Raw genomic sequence first — 18,545 nt, 5'->3', positions numbered from 1 at the left:
ACGGTCATTTTTCAAAACGGTGTTGCTCTCAGCAGAACCAGTTCATCCCAGAGCCAGGCTCCGGCTCCTGGGCCTTCTCAACAGGAGGCCTTTGTGCTGCCGGACCAGCAGAGATGCAGAAGGAAGAACGGGCTCTTGTTTTCCCCTCAGGGTCGTGTTGAGTCGGCCCATTTGATGCCTTGCAAAGCTGATCGGCGAGTCTTGAGGGAGAGACCATGCACCGGCCTGTTCTGAGAAGCGGACCAGAATAGCCATCTGCCTTCTCCATCCACGAAGATGCCAGCCATCTCGAGGGACTCTTGGAGCAAGTGGATTCTTTAGAAGTCGGAACTGGAACCTGGAAAGTGCCTTTCTGCTCTGGGACCTGAGGAGTTGCGAATGTGGCAGGACGCTTTGGATGACGTCCCATCGCCCACCCTCTGGAAGGCAGGATCTCTGCCCACCCCAGCCCGCAGCCAGAAAGTTCAGCCAAGGCTTCTAGACTGGATGTTTTTATTTAGATTTTTATTCTTTCATGCCTCTGGGAAGAGCAGGGGTGTCACCTTCAAAGGCTTCAGTGGCTGAACGAACTTAATCTAATGGCGGAGGGAAGCAGGATGTTAGCCAATCTCCTGAACACGTCTGAATTGACCGTATTTGGCATTTAATCCTGCTGTGGGTGCCTTAATCTGCCTAGCTCAAAAGAGCTGAGGGGTTTTGCTGCCTCACTTTCTCTAGAAAACCCCGAGCTTTTTAAGGGAGGGGCATTTTCCCCCAAACCTCTGAAGGAGCCGCTCCAGAGTGGGCAGGCTGCTTTCTGGAGGGAGCAGCACATGCGCTTGGCTTCATGGCTGAGGGCGAAGTAGGAAGTGGGGGGAGGAGCTGTGGGGAGGAAGCGGGTGGCAAGGGGCTGGGAGGTCACGCTGAAGATGTCGTAGAAGGGAAGCAGGAAGATGGAAGAGTTCACTTACACCCAGAAGGCCTAATGCAGCTTGCGCTGGAACCCCAAAGGACCATGTGGCGCATTCACAGAACGGAAAGGGAGCTGAATGCCCATCTGGTGTGCCAGATGTGTTGCATTGGTTAGTACACCTCTGTCTGCCTTGTGCCTTTCTTGGCGGGGGGGAGGGAAGGGGGAGGAAGTGGAGCAAGTGTAAATCCAAACCAAACCATGTTTATTCAAGGCTCTGGGCTGTTGAGTTCAGTTCATTTTGTTTGGGTGTAATGTTGGTGTTGACCTCATTTTATCTTTCGAGTTCTGGATGGCCCAAACCATTGTTTGGCCCTAGATGACTTTGCATCTTTGAATGTTGTTGGGAAGCCGGGCTGGGTGCTTATGGAAGGTCTCTGAGTCCTTTAAAAAGAGCCTTTTAAATTTACAATCAGGAGGTTACACCCTGGGAGGACAATCTAGTTGGGTTTTACTGTTACAAGGTGAGTTGGCTGTCTTGAGCAGTTTATCTTGGGTCCCTGTAGAAGAAATTAGATAGAGAAGGTAGGCAGAACTGACTGGGAGTTTGGCTGCCACCACGAAGCTTTTCCATCTCAGCCAGATTGACAGGAGGGAAGTCTCAGAGCTCCAGTTCAGTTTATGGGGCTGGCCCAGGTGATCTTCCACGGCAATCAGTGGAAGAGCAGAGCTCTGTTGGGATGGGTGGCTCTACCTAACCCCCCCGAATAGCGGAGTCTCGGCGGCTGCTACTTCCTCCTTAAAATGGCCATTCTGCCTGAGTCACAAAGGGTTTGCTGCTTCTGTCTGCTTTATTTACACCACCTGGGTTGGTGAGGCAGCTGACTACAGTGTCTTCTATTGATTGTCCCTGCTTTCTGCACCCTTAGTAGAAATGATGTGGTGGATAGTTTTTTTAAAGGCATCTTGATTTGAGAGGAGTCCCGGGGCAGAAATGGGGAGCCTCTGCTCCTCCAGATCCTCCAGCGTCAAATATTTCTTCAAATATGTAGCTAAGAATGGAATAGAAACATGAATACTAAAGCAAAATAATTTTTAGCCTGTTTATGTCTCACACCCCCAGATGTGTTAGCTGGCCACAGACATTATCCTCAGCTGGAGGGCAGTAATATCCAGTGCACCTGAAGAGCGTTTGTTTAAAGAGAAGTTGCTGTAGGGATAGACCTCGTTTTTTGTTGACCGTATAAAGACAAAAGCTTCATGGAGCAGGATTTGGGGGAGGAGATTGTTGTCAGAAAAGGTAAACGTTTCAAGAATTACCTAATAACAGTGGCTTATGCCTCCCACACCTAGCTTGCCCTCTGGCAAAATGTGATCTTTTGACCATGGCATCTCTGGCTCTGCTGAGAACACTCGGCTATTTAACCCTTGACGGGTGGGCTACCAAACTTTCTTCTGTGTTTCAGTCCCATTTGCCCCTGGAACATTGAACATTAATTAGTGCCATTGGGATGGGCTGTGTTTTAAAATTAGACAAAAGAGCTCAAAATGGCCCCACCTTGAAAACAGTGGAATGGCAGTGAGGCATTGTAATTGAGGTGATGTAAAGGAAGATAAGATAAGATAAGCTTTACTGTCATTTGATTTGAGTGATTTGAGACTTCTTCTCAGATGGTAGAAATGTTTTTGTCATGGGAAATAATTCTGAGAAGAATTTTTTTAACAAGATGTCAGTGGGGATATTCCTGGACATCAACTGCAAGTGGAGTTTTGGATGGAAGATGCGGAAGCTCTGTTGAATCTGTGGATGCTCAGAAATCAGTGCAAACACGCCTGAGGAAAGAAGCTTTCCCAAGGTTTCACTGAAGGAAAGTCCCTGAGCACAGAACGCTACACAATGTACAGTGGATCCTTGCTCCTGCAGGAGGATGAGAGGGAGGCTGGCGGCCAGGAGCCAGGCTGAGCGATCCCCCCAACGTATACCAGAGGTGGGGATGAAAAGAGATGTGTTTAAAAGAATAAGAACTGGAAAAGGACGTGTGTATGATGGGACTTGATGGAAGGGTGAGCGGAGGCTGTGTGTGGGGATTGCCGATGGCTCCACAGAAGCTCTGCACTGTCCAGCTGCTGTATGCCAGGTGTGTGCTGCTGAATCTCAAGGATTCTGCTCGGCAGCTGAGTAGAGGTCTGCCCTTTCCTGGAATAGGGCATCCGTGACCGTGAAGCTGAAGAGAGTTTGCAGTTTAAATGTTGACAGTGAAGAGAAGAGGAATAAAAAGTGTGTGTGGACATTTATGATGAGGAATTTATTGGTACTTCATTGCAAGCTCTGTATGGTTCACTTCCAGCAAGCAGGTTGTCCTGGAACAATATAATTTTTATGTTGGCATAAGAAACAGTCCATGCCAAACTATCTCCCTATCACTATTCGCTTCTGCCATACTGGTTCAGAACTTTCCAAACATTCTCTGGTGTAGATGAGCAAGCTGAGATTTGAATGTGGACTCTTGGTCAGATTTCTGTTATCTCTTGTTTCATTAATGCTGACTCTGTGATTAGCAGATGTTAGGCAGAATAAGGACATATATATTTGTCTAACTGAGTCTAAAGGTGTGATGTTTGATGGAATATATCGGGAAGGTACTACCTGCTCAGAGGACATTCATGGAAACCTGCTGGAAGCCTTTCATGTGGGATGTTATCAATTAACTTCTGTGTGGTTCTGGTGCTCACGGAGTGAGTAAACGGAGAGGCCGACAGGCACTTGCCAAGGGAGTTCCCGAGGAGGAAGCAATGAAAAGCAGCAGAATGTTTTGAAAGATTGTTTGCTAAACTGTGAGACCTGACAAAGGAGTAATTTCTTGAGTAGCTGCCAGCTGCAGTGAGTATGACCTAAAAGCTGCCAGATGTCCAATGCAGGTGATTGTTTCCCCTGGAGAAACACAGACAGTAGGGGGAATATAAGGTACCAAGTTTCCTGCTCACTAAATGAAGGAATAGGGTGAGGAAATGGGAATCTTTCAGGACAAATGGGAAGAGGAGTTCCTAACAGATTTTCCTTACAAGTCAAGAGATAGCAAGTCTGAGAAGAGAAGGAAAAGAAACTCTTTTTTCCCTAGTGGTGGAGGGCTTTCCTTTGTTTGTTTGTTTTTAATGATCTTGGGGTTTACATGATAGCTTTTGTGTATCTCCCACCTTGAAATATACCTCAGTTTTGGGGGAATTGCAAGCTGAGGCTTGCCTAAGACATGCAGGTTGCCTCCTTGATTTGAAGAAACATTAATGGATCAGTTTGCTTGTTTGTTAGCTATTTTTATATTTATAGAAATGTAAAATTTGTATCCTTGAGACAGGAACTCTTTGGAATATCTCCCCTTTTGAAAGTTGCACTCATTTATAATCCCATTGGTAAAAATGTGCTTGTAGGAATTCTCCTCTGCACCCTGAGAGCAGAGGAAGCACTTTGTGGTATATTACAGGACTCAACAGCTGCATTTGCTCCTGACTTTGCAAGTGACTTTTTGAAAAATGGCCTTGCCTTGCTGTTCTTTGATTCTGTCTTTCCCGATATGGTGAAACAAAAGGCAGAGCCATCTAGTAAAAATAAATGCATATTAAAAAAGATAAAAGTATCTCTGTTGAGAAAACAGCCCCAAATCCCCTATTGGTTTCAAAGAGGTCTACATACTTGCAGCTCTCTGGGAAGAGGGCTGGGGCTGGAGCGGGGAGGGGGGGGGGCTAAATTACCTGTAAAAGAGGCTTTGCTTGCAAACTACAATAGGGAAACTTGTGGCTTGGTTTATTTTCTCAGATGACCGAAAAGCTAATTTGTTTGCATTTCCTCTCTTCTCATTTTGCAGATGAACGGGACCGGGTCCAGAAAAAGACCTTCACAAAATGGGTGAATAAGCACCTGATGAAGGTAAGCACCGTACATCTTGGATTCCACTAGATCTGCTCTTTTTCCCCCCTTCCCCCACCCATCGTATTCATTTTCAAAGCTGACACAGAAGAATGTTGGCATTCTGCTGCTGGATGCTTTTCATGCAAGTCCAGGAGAAGATTTAATACTGTGAGTTAATTCTTTAAAATGTGCATGCTCCCAGCTTTGGACATAGTATTGTGTGAATGAAGATTGATCAACACGCTAAGTCAGGGGTCCCCAACCCCCGGTCCATGGACCGGCACCAGGCCGTGGCATGTCAGCAACCGGGCCGCACAAACAAGCGAAGCCACCACGCCCCCTCTTGTCCGTGGAAAAATCTTTTTCCCTGGTGCCCAAAAGGTTGGGGGCCTCTGCGCTAAGTAATCAGATGGCTGTATTCAGTTCTTACACAGCAGATTTCCCTCCTCCAATGAGAATCGCTCAACACCCATGTTTCTCAACCTTGGCAGCTTTCAGAGGGGTGGACTTCAGCTCCCAGAATTCCCCAGCCAGCTTTGCTAGCTGGGGAATTCTGGGAATTGAAATCCACCCCTCTGGAAAGCTGCCATGGTAGAGAAAGTTTGCTCTACACATTTTCTTTCTCCATGCAGTCCTCAGCACCTGCATAGCTTTCTCTCTCTGCTCTGCTCCCACAGGTGCGCAAGCATGTCAATGACCTCTACGAGGATCTGCGAGATGGTCATAACCTCATCTCCCTGCTGGAGGTCCTTTCCGGTGTCAAGCTGGTGAGTTTCCAAGATGCCACAGTGGAAACAATTTTCCCAGGGCCAGATTAAGGCTAAGAGAATCAAAACCCTCACACCAGGAGATTGAAACAAATGCAGTTTCTGATAACCCCTTCAAACGCGACCTTCAAACTTTAGCACCAAAGAAAATGTTTTTTAAATAATGTTGATTAAAATCAAAGATGACAGATAAGAACAATTATTTAAAAAATAAAGTAAAGTTGAGTGTAGCAGTGAAAAAGCAATGTTTCCCAACTTGGCCATTTCTAGGCATATGGACTTCAACTGCCAGAATTGTTATCAATCCCATCTCAGCCTTTTGGCTAAGTTCAAGTGTAGTATCTTATCAATGGTCATACTGGCAGTGGAGTTCTGGCAGCTGAAGCCCACATACCTAGAAATGGCCAAGGTGGGGGAAACACTGAGTTAAAGGCACGATAGGGGGAAAAAATCTGGAATGCCCCCCTTCTCTTGGTGTTTTAAGCATGCCCTTATATTTTTTAATGGTTGATCCTGGGCTGAGTTGCTATGTCTCTGCTCATCCTTAATTTCTAACCATAAAATTATTGTTAAGGGGCTTTAATTTCAATGAGTCTTTCATTTGGAAAGGGGATTTGAGGCCATTGAGCCTCACCCCTCGTTAAGCAGAAATCCAGTGGAAGCATCCCAGGCAGAGGGTTGCCCTGAGAGAGTTCCTCAGAGAAGGATACCCACCTCGACTCTCCCTTCCATTGTGTTGACTGCCAAATTGATATTAAGATTTTTTTCTACTCCCGCTTGGAATCTGCAGCTTCGAATCCATGTTATTCCATATCCTTCCCCTTAATGAAAGAGAATGGATAGGTGGTGATCTTTCACATGTTTGAAATGTGCCATCATATTCCAACTCCCTCTTTCTCTTCTGAGGAATAGATGCTTCCAACCTCTCCTCACAAGGTTTTTACTTCTCTGGTATCCTTGTTGCCTTCTTTTCTGGTTTGTCTGAATGTGTGAAGCCAGAACTGGACCCAGAGGAGTCTGACCAAAGCAGAATGGAATGGAACAGTGACTTTCCATCCTAGCACATGGATGTCATAGCATTTATTTTGATCTGTGTCCTTCTTTGAAAAGATAACATTTCTGCTTACTGCTGACTTTGGGGTGGCAGGCATAGGGGATGGGTCACACAAGTGTTAGAGCTACAGTTGACTTTAGGTCCCTCCAGAAGACACACCCCCCCCATACGTATTTTGGCTTCCTGAACAGATGCATTAAAGAGCTTATAGAAAAGTGGGATGGTGTGATTTTTACTTCTAACAGGATAGATAGTCCTTTTCTCATGCTCCCAGTCTGATTCTGTTCAGTGTTGGAGCATTATTTTCACTGTCAGGAAATTTCTCCTTAGTTCTAGGTTGTTAAGGAGGAATTTCCTCAGAACAATCACTCAGTGGAACAGCTTGCCTCCCTAAGTTGTGGGTGCTCCATCATGGGAGGTTTTTAAGAAGAGATTGGACAGCCATTTGTCTGAAATGGTATAGGGTCTCCTGCTTGAGCAGGGAGTTGGACTAGATGACCTCCAAGTTCCCTTCCAACTCTGATGATGACGACGATAGTTTCAATAGGGCCTAAGTGGTCCCACTTAGTGTGCTGTAGGAAGTCTTCCAGGAGGGCACAGAGTGTTGTCTGTTTACTTGTGTTGGAAGTTGTTTAGTTGCCTGACAAATCAAGCTACCCATTTTCGCAACAAGTCTCTCCAGTTCTGAAGAAGTCTCTCCAGGAAGACGTTGGCCTGCTGGCACCGAGTCTCTTGCTCTTTTCTCTTTGCAGAGAAGTCTGGCGCTATTCTAGCAGGTCCTTCTTGTCCAGGCTTGTTTCTGTTGGACCTTTTATAGATGGCCATTTGTGGAATCGGCCTTGAAATTCAGTATTTTGCTAAGCTCATATTCAGAGTTATTTCTCCCATAGGCAAAATGGGTCACTGCATGGAAGGGAAATTATAGCGTGGTGTGCCCTGTAGTGGGAAGCAGAGCTTGAGCACACGACAGTGTGAAAAGACTAGGAGAGGAGAAGAAGCCCTCTTCTGGATAGATTTATTGTTAATATTTATCATTTTATTTGGTATGTGGAGAGGAGCCCCCCTCCAAAGAAAAGATGCAGAGAAGGTGTGAAGTAGAATCTCCAAGATGTCTGGAGCAACCGATTGACTCAATGGGAAATCAACTGAAAAGTTGGGAAATGGCTTGCTGCACTCAACTCATTTGCCCATACAACTCAGTTCTTTTTGTTTCTTAATAACTTTATTAAAACATAAAAACTAAGATTAATAGTCAAGAAATTCTTACATTTTTTTTACTGACTCCCAAGGAAAGTTGTTTGCCTCCCAATCCTTTCCTTTCCCCCCCTTGCACACAAGGCATGTTTTCTGCCATCCAAAAGGTTTGATCCTAAACTGTTGCAGCAGCAGCAGCAGCCCTAAGTCCTGTACCTTTTGGATCTGACCAAACATTTGTCCCTCCCTGATGGCTAGCTTCTGGAAGCTCTGAATCTTGGGTGAAGTTTGGCTGTGGAAGACCTTGGAGGAGCTGTGCATTTGAAAATTCATTTTTAGTCAACTCTTCCTATGTGTTTGTTGGGTGTGGCATTTTTCTTTCTTTGGTGTGTGTCGTTTAGTACTGTATTGTCCATCCTGTTTATTAGCACAAGGAAACTGCAGGGCAGAAGACTCTCTGCTTGGTGAAAGTCCCACCCTGGAGTCACTTGGGCAGTGCAGAGTGTGAGGAGGAGGAGGAGGATACAGTAGGTCAATGCCCACCCACCCTGGAGCAACAACTGGGACACATTCCGATAATCCAGAAATATCTCAGATTTCAGGCAGGACTTCCAGCATCTTCTAAGAAGCATGGAAATGACCAAATTACAAATGGAACGTAAGCCTGTGAGACGGCATCTTTTCCAGGGCCTTCTGGTTAAATTTGTGGGATGAAGACAGGTGGTCTGCCCCGCCCCCCCGAATTCTACTCTGGAGCTGCCTTTATAGCTCTGTGTATGGTAGATCACCTGCCCAAGAAAGAGCCAGATGGAGCTGGATGTCTCCAAATGCTGCAGGCCAAAGGAAGGGAAGGAACCAGTGGAAGTGGAAGAAAGGGAAGGATTGGCCACCCACGTTTCATACCCCGAGAAGCCCACACAGGTAGTTGCCCACATGTTGTGCTGTCCCGGAGACTCCAAGGCCCATCACTCTGAGGCGTCCAACAAAGCAAGGGAGAAGAGCTTCTTTTCTTTGCTTCCCTTTTACAAGGTCACCCTTGGCAGCTTGAAGCAACGTTGATGTTGCCAAGGATAAAGTAGGCAGGCTGCTTTTCCTTCAAAGGGACTACAGACTTCCTTTTCCCCTCCCAGAGACTGGAGTGGGATTTCACTGAGGACTTGAGGGCTGTGAGGGAACCACTGGATTATCTGGGTGTGTTTCTGGTGTCGGTAGGTGGAGATGTGTGAAGAATACTAACTCACGGAGTGTGAGCGCACAACGGTTTGCCCTTTTTGCAGGTCTTGCGCACTTCCACAGTCTTCTTTTGTTCCCAGATTTGTAACCACAGGCCAGCCCTCCTCAGGCTTCCAGGTGTGTTGGGAACGGGGCTTCCAAAATTACTAGTCGTGTGTTTGGGAAGCGAACGCCATAGGTAGCCACCTGTCAGAGTGAAGATTGTGGGGAAAGGTCAGGAGACAAATCAGGCAGAATGCGGAGAAAGAGACCCGGATCCTTCCCGGAAGAATCTCGTGCTGCAGAAGAAGCACTTTGCTCTGCAGACTGCCCGCTCGCTTGCCTTTCACACCAGTTTGTCCCCTTGGTGTGCTCTGCAAAGGAAGCAGCCTTGCTTGCAGGCAGCTGGATCCCCGCTTGGCCGTAGAGGAGCCCTGTGCAGATGTGGGCCCATTAGGGAGGAGGGGGCAAAGAAGAGGTATATGGGGGTGAGAGAGAGTAGTCTCCTCCTTCCTATATTTTTAAATGTTGTTTGTACAGGATCTCACAATGGCATGGATTGTGCTCCCTCCTGTTTCCCCCCAGCGACCTTGTGAGCAGGTTGGGCAGAGTGAGGACTCTAGGCCTGGCCTTGGGAACGGGAGGGGAGGAATCCTTCAGGAGGACTTGGGACTATGAGGAAGAGAGAAGCGTGAGAACTGCAGAAGAAGTGTAAGGCCAGGCAGAAAGGAACTTCACGGCATTCCGAGGTCCTGCCGTTCCACTCAGTCTTTTCCTGCAAAGAGCACCCGTGCCTGTTTCTGGACCTCAGTTGCCACTTTGCACCAAAGAAACTCAGGGTGCAGTTATTCTGAATTTCTTTCGCAGGCTTCCCTTTTCTCAGCCAGCACCTTTTTTGACTCCAGGAATGAGCAGGGCTCTCCTCCCCTGGGTGGCTCCTTCCTCCTTTCCCAAGGCCAGCCCCCTCCTCTCGTCTTAGGCTGAGGCTGGACTTGGACTTGGCCCCCCGCCAGGCTCCGTTAAAAACAGCCATCCACGGCCGCCTGTCTTTGCTGCTGCTTCTCACTTGTGCTTGGAAGCCATTGAGCTGCTGCTGGGCTGGCAGCGTTTCCTCTGATGGCTCAGGAGTCTCTTTCCTGTGGGGGGTGTGTGGCTAGCGGCCCCTGTACTGGCTGCTGCAGGACAGTTTCGTATTGCAGCTCGGGAGGTGGGCATCCCCCTGGGCGGGGCAGGCCAAAGGGGCTGTAGGGGCCACAGAGCTGTCACTTACTGCAGCATCTTGTCACGTTGTTGCTGGACCACTCTGTAACCTTGCAGGGCCTGGTTCTTCCAGCCCAGTGCCTTTGCTCTGGCCCAGGTCGGCCCAGTTGCCTGGCTCCGCCCCCGCCCCGGTTCTGTCCATCCAGAGGAATATTCCGTCCAGCCTCCCTCATTTCTCACCGGCTGTTTTGCTTTCATTGCTGCCCTGGATCTTCACTTCTTCTAAGAGCCCCCCTGCCCTCCCCCACCCCCCATTCTCTGGATTTGGGCCATGCAGTACTTGGAGGGAAAGGCGCTCTTAAAGCATCCAGGCTGTGCCTTTATCTCTCTCCTTAAACTGTTGCTTGATTGCAGCCACAGTAACTCCATACTGGTTTCCTACTAGTGGGGGTCATCTGGCACCCCAAGCCAAAATCTGTGTATGAAGCTACCACCACCACCCCTTTGTGGCCCAAAATGACATTTTGTGTGAGAGCCCCTGGCATTGCCTGAAGTTGAATTTTCATCAGGCAACCCGTGAACAACAAAACAGGGTAAGAAACCTGAGCATTCATCCTCTTCAGCCCCCCCTCTCCCCCCCGGCCAATATAGACTGGCCCCCTTGGTGCCTTGAGCACAGACCCAAAGGTGAACAGTTGTTCATCCGGGTGGTCCATCCATTCGGTGGATGGGCAAACTTTCCTGTTCCTCCTCTTGATAAATGACATTTGAACCTCTTAAGGAGGCAGGAGCTGCCACTTCCCACTTTCTTCATTCCTTGGCCTTATGCCAGCTGAAAGGGAAGGGACAGGCCTCTCTAGGCCCTTGCCGTCTTCGGCCCTTTGTGTGGCATGGCAGGGGCTGCTCTCTGCTTAGAGAATCAGGCAGGAATTTGGTGAGTCACACCACCTGTTCTATAAGGGAAGCTGCTTTGGATAAACATGCTTAGCATCCTGAAATTTAGTTTCCCTTTCCCCGATGCTTGTCAGATACGCTGGATTACTCCATCATTTCCCACTGGCTCACCTGGTGGGCTTCAGATTGGAGAAGGCTATTGGAGCTCAGAGTTGTCCTCTTTGGCTGGTCTGGACACTTTGTAAACAGGGTAAAAAAACAGGTGGGCTTGTTTAGCAATTTCCTCTCATCTTCCTCCCTCGGATTGATGAATTGCTAGCAGAAAAGCTGATTCAGGCCCAGACCTTCCAGAATGGGCCCTCACATTTATAGGGCTGTCAGTCACAGAGCATTTAAGAAGTGTGGACTTCAGCTCCCAGAATCCCCAGCCAGCATGCTGGGGAATACTGGTTGGGGGATTCTGAGACTTGAAGTCTACAAATGCTGGCTGGGGAATTCTGGGAGCTGAACTCCACACACATTAAAGTTGCTGCAATTGAAGAATCTTGATCGAGCGGGTCAGAACCTTGCTTGGCTTCCATGGCTGTTGGTCCAACTCTTCAGGCCACGTGACGTGGCCCAGCTGAGCCCTGCAGGGATGGATCTCCCCCCCCCCCCGAGGGAGGTCTGTGCTTCTCTTGAGATGGCAGGAGGCGTTTGCCTTCCTCTGAGAAGGGCTAAGCTCCTTTGTCTCTTTTCCAGCCTCGAGAAAAGGGGAGGATGCGCTTCCATCGCCTGCAGAACGTGCAGATTGCGCTCGACTTCCTCAAACAGCGACAGGTAAGCCCTGTGCCCCCTCCAGGGGGGGAGAGTATGGTACCTCCCCCCATTCTTCACCTTTTCTCCATTAGTGTCCTGCAAAAGATGAGATTCCCTTTGCTTGTTGCACTTAAGCTGAGGGAGGGGAAAAGTTAACTCAGTTTGCCTTTTGACACAGAGCCATCTTACATGTTTAGTTGAGCTTGGGAATGAGGGCCTCCCTTCTCCCCCTTTTTGTCCCCCCAGCAGTGCTGTGAGGGAGGCCAGGCTGAGAGAGAATGGCCATCTGAAGCTCCAGAGTGAGGGGTTCAGACCAGTCTCACTTCTAACTTGTCCACCACCACACCAGCTGCCCACTACATCCACACCTCCCCAACCTAGGGACCCAGACAAAATAGTCACACTTCTGGATATTGTCAGTCTTCAAAACAAGATTAGAGGGGCCTGTTAGGCAAAGAAGGATGTATATATTGAGGAAATGAACATATAAATGCACCCAGAGACAGAAATGTTGTTTGCAAAAATTGAGTAATTTGGAAAACCACACAGGAATATGGACCATTTGAGAATCCAGATTTAGTCATTACCAAAAAAATGGTTAGAAGGGGTATGAACAAGAACAAACAAGAGAAACGGGAGAGGAGGCTTCTGCTAAGATTTCCCTGTCTTTGCCCCGGAGGCATTCAAAGCAAGGCTCTTTGCGGAAGCCACGGCAATGAGGGAGCAGCCCCAGGACTTGATAGGTGGCTACTCCGCTTCAAGTAGAGGGGGCCGTGATTGCGATGGGTCTGCTGCGGAAAGTCCCGTTTCGAGTATGGAGCAGCTCACTCGGGAATGGAGACGATGACAGGGATGAGCGTCATTCCCCTGGCCTCTGGGCGCTGCTGGCTCAGGCAAGGGGACATGCCTGCCCATAAGAGTGCCAACAGCTAGTGGTGCCCCTCGCCCTGTGTTTAAAAATACACCAGAGTCTTGCAGGAGGCACAGGGTTCGTCCTTCCACTTCTCTGCGTGCGATTGCAAAGGGCAGAAGAAATGCTCCCCTCTCAGGATGGATTGTAGACAGGATTGTTGTTAATACCCTTCTTAATTCCAGGGCGGGAATGAGAGCTCCCGGAGCATCTTTCAGAAACCATGATTAAGTCTTAGCACGCTCAGGATCTGTCTTGTGTTCCCGAAGCTGGAACCCCCAGGCCTGCTGGACCTGGCGCTCCCCGAATTCCCAGTTCTCGCAGCCCCATATGGGGAAATCGGCCTGGGAAATGCTCTGGGCAGCCAGCTGCATCTGGAGTCTGGCTGAGGCGAATCTGCTCTGCGTACCTTCCTAACCTCCCCATCTGGAGGGCCACAAACTAAGGAAATAATCCCTGGGGTCTCTGTGGGCTGCAGCCTCACTGACAAGGTTGGCGAGACTGGAGATGTTTGCCCTGCTTTGGGAAGTGGGAGTTGGTAAGCCTTTATTCATTCATTCAGCTGCCCATTGAGAATCAGTCGTAAAAAGCTGATACTTTGAAGAGTATGAATAAATGTGTTTTTGTACAAGTCTTAACGCACACATTTCCCTCTTCCCTCATTTTTGCGCTCTGGGGGCTTCCACTTGAGCCTTATTTATAATGAAATCAAAGCTGAATTTCTTTTCCCCCTCTCTCCCAGCTGCTTAATGTAAGAGGCCAGCAGGTATCTCTCAAGTCAAGCAGGATAGTTTTTCTCTGCCTCTTGTGGGAGAGACCAGCGATCACATGAGAAATGGCTCTAACGAGTGTCTTCTAATCTAAGCCACTAAAGATTGTGATCCTGAGGAGAAATGCAAGCCAGCTGCCGCTGCCTGAAAACGCTGTCGGCACAGCCAGTCCACGCTAAAGCCAGGCCCGACTAAGAGAGTCTGAGGAGATAACAACCTGTGCAGGCCGGTGGGCAATTTCAGAAAGTTTCACAGTATCTGTCTGCTCACGGGTAGTCTCTGACATACAGCTGTAGTGGAGCCTGCCCATTACAGTTATATGTCGTAGTGGTTGTGAAAAGGGTTGGTCATGAGACCAACCCACTTTTAGTAAATGCAGGGGTTGTAAAGTTCATAAAGAGAATGCTGTAGTCATTAAGTGAACCAACGGTGGGTTATGGGCGAGGAACTGCCCTAACTATGGCTAGCCGATTTCCTGAGGTTTGGCCATGTTATTACAGGAGGGACCCGACCTTTGGAACTTTGATTCCACCTTGTAAGTCAAGGTCTATCTGTATGGCCAAAGGCTCCTCGTCTCTCAGGGGAGAGATCTCGGACCTTCTGGGCACTGCATTGCTGACTTTCCACACAGACCCCTCAGCCGAGGGATGTGCTCGAAAGGCCTCTTGATGGACAGCAGAGTGGGGTGGAGCGAGGGATGTTCCAGGTTCCCCTCCCTGCTTGCCTCTTTGCAGCATGTCCCAGGCGGGGAGGTTCTCATGAACACAAGGCCTCCTAAGCTTCTGGTTCAGATTTGCGAGAAACCTTGGCAAAACTTGTTGGGTGTGCTCTGCATACATAGGAGAGCATTATCTGGCTATGTGCAGCATATTTGTTTGAATCGCTCCATCTAAAAAGTATTTTTACTTACAAGCGGTATCCTTCCCCCAATTCCATTAAAATAGGGTATTGCGTTCTTTCTAATGGTTGGTTGTGTAGGGTGTGGGTCTAGCACCTTCAGGTTTGCATTCTATAAGGTCTGCAGGTTATTTCTTGAAAGATAATCCTTGGGATGGAAATGGGATAAGAAATCTTTGTGACCTCATTTACATGCTGAGAGATACAGCAGAGATAAGCTCTTGGGGAAATTAATGTTTAAAAGCTGTGGGGCCTGAATGTTTGAAAAGTGTCACAGTGGAAGCTTTGTAGGAACGTGACCATTTGGGGCATCAAAAGTGTATTGTGAAATTAAAACTTAGGTGCATAATGAACAATGAATATATTTCAGTATTTTACAGTGTGATTTACAAATCAGGGAAACATGCACACAAATGCAAATATTAACAACTAAAAAACCCAAACAGGTTTCACAAAAGTATGCATAAACAGGTTTATTTGTTTATTTGATATTATTAACCACCCAACTCTTGGCATAAAGTACTGTTCATAAATTCATAAAAACAAATAAAACATCAAGCCATGTAATCAGCCCAGACCAATGCAGTCTTATAAACAGCACAATCAAACAAAAGAGGGGTCCTAAATAAACAACAATACATCACTCCCAGGCCTGGGGCCATAAGAGTTTTCCAGACCCCAGAAGACAGCCCCCTCCCCAATCTCTGGGGATCTTGTAGTACAGTTTGGGGCAGTGACAGACAAGGACCCTTTCTGGGTCCTGTGAGACGGCCATGCTTAATGGAGGGGGCCTGGAGGGGGCCAGCCTGTGCCAGGCAGGCAGAACCAGTTGGAGAAGGGCTTTCCCTCAGACACCCAGGCTCTTTGGTGTTATAGGTGATGACCAGCCGCGTGAATCGCATTCCGAAGCCAATGACATAGCAGAGGTGGCACATGGGTATTGCTGCTTACGGGGCTGCATTTGGGGCCAGCTGTAGCTTCTGGGCGGACTTCAAGGGCAGCCCCTTATGGGGGCCTGACAATTATTTCTGTGTAGATTAGAATATCTTGAGATATTTTGAAGGCAAATTGATGAAGCAGGTTTTAAAATAGTTTGCCAACAAGCAGCTGTATTTGCTGACAAGGTGAATATGAGTGAAAAAACAACACACTTCCAAACTGCTACTAATGTTGTAAGCAGAGTCAGGAAAGATTGATCATTTTTTAGGAGGAAAAAGCTCAGAATTCAGAATGACCCATGACAAATATCTCGGCTGATTTGGGTTGATGAAATTAATATAATAATTTATTAATTATGAAGCTTGATGGCCTTGCTCTTGATTTCTGACTCTGATTTAAGAGGTGCAGAACAAGCCATGGATCTGGCTTTCGATAAGGCCCTTCGGCTTTGTTTAGCCTTTCGTTGGCTGAGTGCAATTGAGCACCTCCCGCCCCGCCCCCCGCCCCGGCGTCTCGTGCATTGAGGTAGAATCGGCTTGACTAGGAGACTGCTGGCAAAGAAGGCCCAGCACGCAGGGTGTGTGGCGACTTGCTTGGGTGGGTCTAAGGAGAGCTGGGCAAGTTGCGGGGACAATGTGGATTCCCCATAATGATTGTGCCTATTGCTGGGATAGAACCAGAGTTAGGCCTTGAATGCTGCAACCTCATGTTCAGGAGGAGAATGGATCCATCCAGTCTATCTGGAGGATGGGGAGCGGGGAGTTGCCATCGTTTGTTTCCTGATGCCTCTGTTGCATAAATGGTAGCACTGCCATGGTTTGTGTGGAGATAAGAGGCTTTACTGGACACCCACTGGGGATGGCACAGCTGTTGGAGCCGTCCCTGTAGCTCTGCCTCATCTTCCTCTTTGGTCCCACTTCCAGGTGAAACTGGTGAACATTCGTAACGATGACATCACTGATGGGAACCCGAAACTCACCCTGGGTCTCATCTGGACGATTATCCTTCATTTCCAGGTAAGGGCCTGGCTTTGTTCTGGGGGGGTGGGGAGGAGGAGGAGGCCTGAGGTGGATTCTCTAGCCAATTAATGGCCTTTCAGGTCAGGGAGAATAAACAGCTTTCCCGTTGGTGATTTCCGTGATTCACTCCTTACATCTGCTTCTGTTAGGAGCTCCCAGAGCATCCCTGAGGTTGTGGGGAACGGGCCCTTCCTGTAGGTGAAGTTGCCTGGCTGTGTGCGGTGGGTGAACAATAGGCATGCTGTGTTTTGGGGAAGGGGTGGCTGCAGTCCTACATTGCAAAGTAATTACCTTCTTATTACATTTAAAGTCCTGGGACTTTGCATAGCAGCTTATTATTTATGTATGTTTATACAGTAGTTCATTTGTTAGAACTTCCCAATTCTAAAACAACTCTGAACAGCTTAGAATATGAAAGAAACTGCCGGATTAAAAGCAGAATATAAATAGGCAGGATCACACCAGTCCCAACCCCTACGCTAGGGCTTATCTAATGGGGAGGACTGGGAAAATGGTTTTTTCCCCCAAGGCCATCAGGGTAGGAGCCCCATGGATCCCTAGAGCAGGACAGCCTACTAATATTACAATTGCCTTTAAATCCATTCTTAACCTCTGTGTTTTCGTTTCCTTTGGTTTTCTGAAATACGGAGTTAATTTTGTTGTAAGGGAACATAAGGTCTATAATGCTTCCATTGGGCAAAAAAGCCATCGAACTGAGGAAGATCATTGTTATTCCCATTTCACAGCTGGTACTTTGGACTTAAGCCATGAGAAGGTGTGATTTGTCAAGGCCATTGCCAAATTATTGCAACAGAAGACATGGACTGTTGGATTATTTATTAAATAATTACATGGATTATATATTAAATAATTTGTGTGCTGCCCATCTTGTCCACAAAAGAGAATAGAGAGGAGAGTGCAGTGGAGTGGAGTGGAATGGAACGGAAGAGAACACAAGGAAATTGTCTTCAGTGCAGTAGCTCGCAATGTACATACAAAGCAACAGGATAATAATCGTAATAATACCAATAACAGATACTTTCTTGACTATATGCCTTGCTAATTCAGTCACTTGGTTGAGTTGGTGGGCTGTAGAAATTGAATAAATAAATCAATCTTTGCTCTCCTTAGCTCATCCAAGTTATGTTATGTACACTGACATGTGGGTATTTTTTCAAAATTTGGTTGTAAGGAATGGCTTATCTTGCAGTGTCATCTTGAATCTGAATAGTGGGGGGTGGGCAGCTGAGTTCCACGTAATACAGCTGCAGGAGGGAACATTTAGTGCTGGAATACAAGGCATCTGACCTATGTTGGGGGGGGAAGGTCAGTGACCAGCAGCGCACCCCCCCAAGAGTAGACTTGGCAGCTCTGTGTTTTTCTGAGGTGGAGCCAGTAGATCTTTGCCTGCTTCGCTTGAACTGAATAATGGAAGAGTGTCTTTCATTGCATCTGCACCGATAGCTGGGGTTTGAGTGATAGCCTTGATGTAGGGAATTCTTTTCTGGAAACAGCCACGTTGAGCTGCACCTACAGGCAGCAATGCCTGCACGGCATGATGCATCTGTAAGCCACTCCCTCCACTTCCCTGCCCATCACGTAAACCTGAGTCAGCCATTCGTGACAAGAAGGGGAAAACCTGACACGATGGAATAAACCAAAGGATGTCATTTTCACTGAAAGAATATGCATCCTCAAATGCTAAAAGGCTCAGAGAGGGACCTTTGATTCCATGTTGACTCCTGGCAACTTTCTGGATTAGCAGTTTTCTTGGCAAGGTTTTTCAGAAGTGGGTTTACCATTGCCTCCTTCTAGGGCTGAGAGAGAGTGACTGGCCCAAGGTCGCCTATCTGGCTTCATGCCCAAGGCAGGACTAGAATTCAGGGTTTCCCAGTTTCTAGCCTCATGTCTTAATCACTACACCAGGGGTAGGCAACCTTGGCTCTTTTATGCTGGCTCAGGAATTCTGGGAGTTGAAGTCCACGAGTCATAAAAGAGCCAAGGCTGCCTACCCCTGCACTACACCAAACTGGCTTTTTAACAATAAGAAGCACGCTGAATATCAAGGCAGAGATTAGTACTTATGATTGCTTCTAAA

The 18,545-nt window shown here is 47.7% G+C and overlaps 1 protein-coding gene across 1 annotated transcript in view; it reads left to right on the top strand.

The window, feature by feature from the left end:
* The window catches only part of MACF1 (microtubule actin crosslinking factor 1), a 296,242-nt gene that overhangs the window by 69,722 nt on the left and 207,975 nt on the right, over positions 1-18,545 (top strand). The window contains exons 2-5 of the mRNA XM_081335334.1: positions 4,750-4,811; positions 5,471-5,560; positions 11,856-11,933; positions 16,352-16,444. Coding sequence (XP_081191460.1) covers positions 4,750-4,811; positions 5,471-5,560; positions 11,856-11,933; positions 16,352-16,444 — 323 coding nt within the window. The remainder of the gene's footprint in view (positions 1-4,749; positions 4,812-5,470; positions 5,561-11,855; positions 11,934-16,351; positions 16,445-18,545) is intronic.

Source organism: Vipera berus (genome assembly GCF_964194415.1).
Source record: "Vipera berus genome assembly, chromosome: 9".
Classification (NCBI taxonomy): Eukaryota; Metazoa; Chordata; class Lepidosauria; order Squamata; family Viperidae; genus Vipera; species Vipera berus.
Note: the sequence above shows the minus strand (reverse complement) of the source record. Positions and strands in the feature narration are given on the sequence as shown.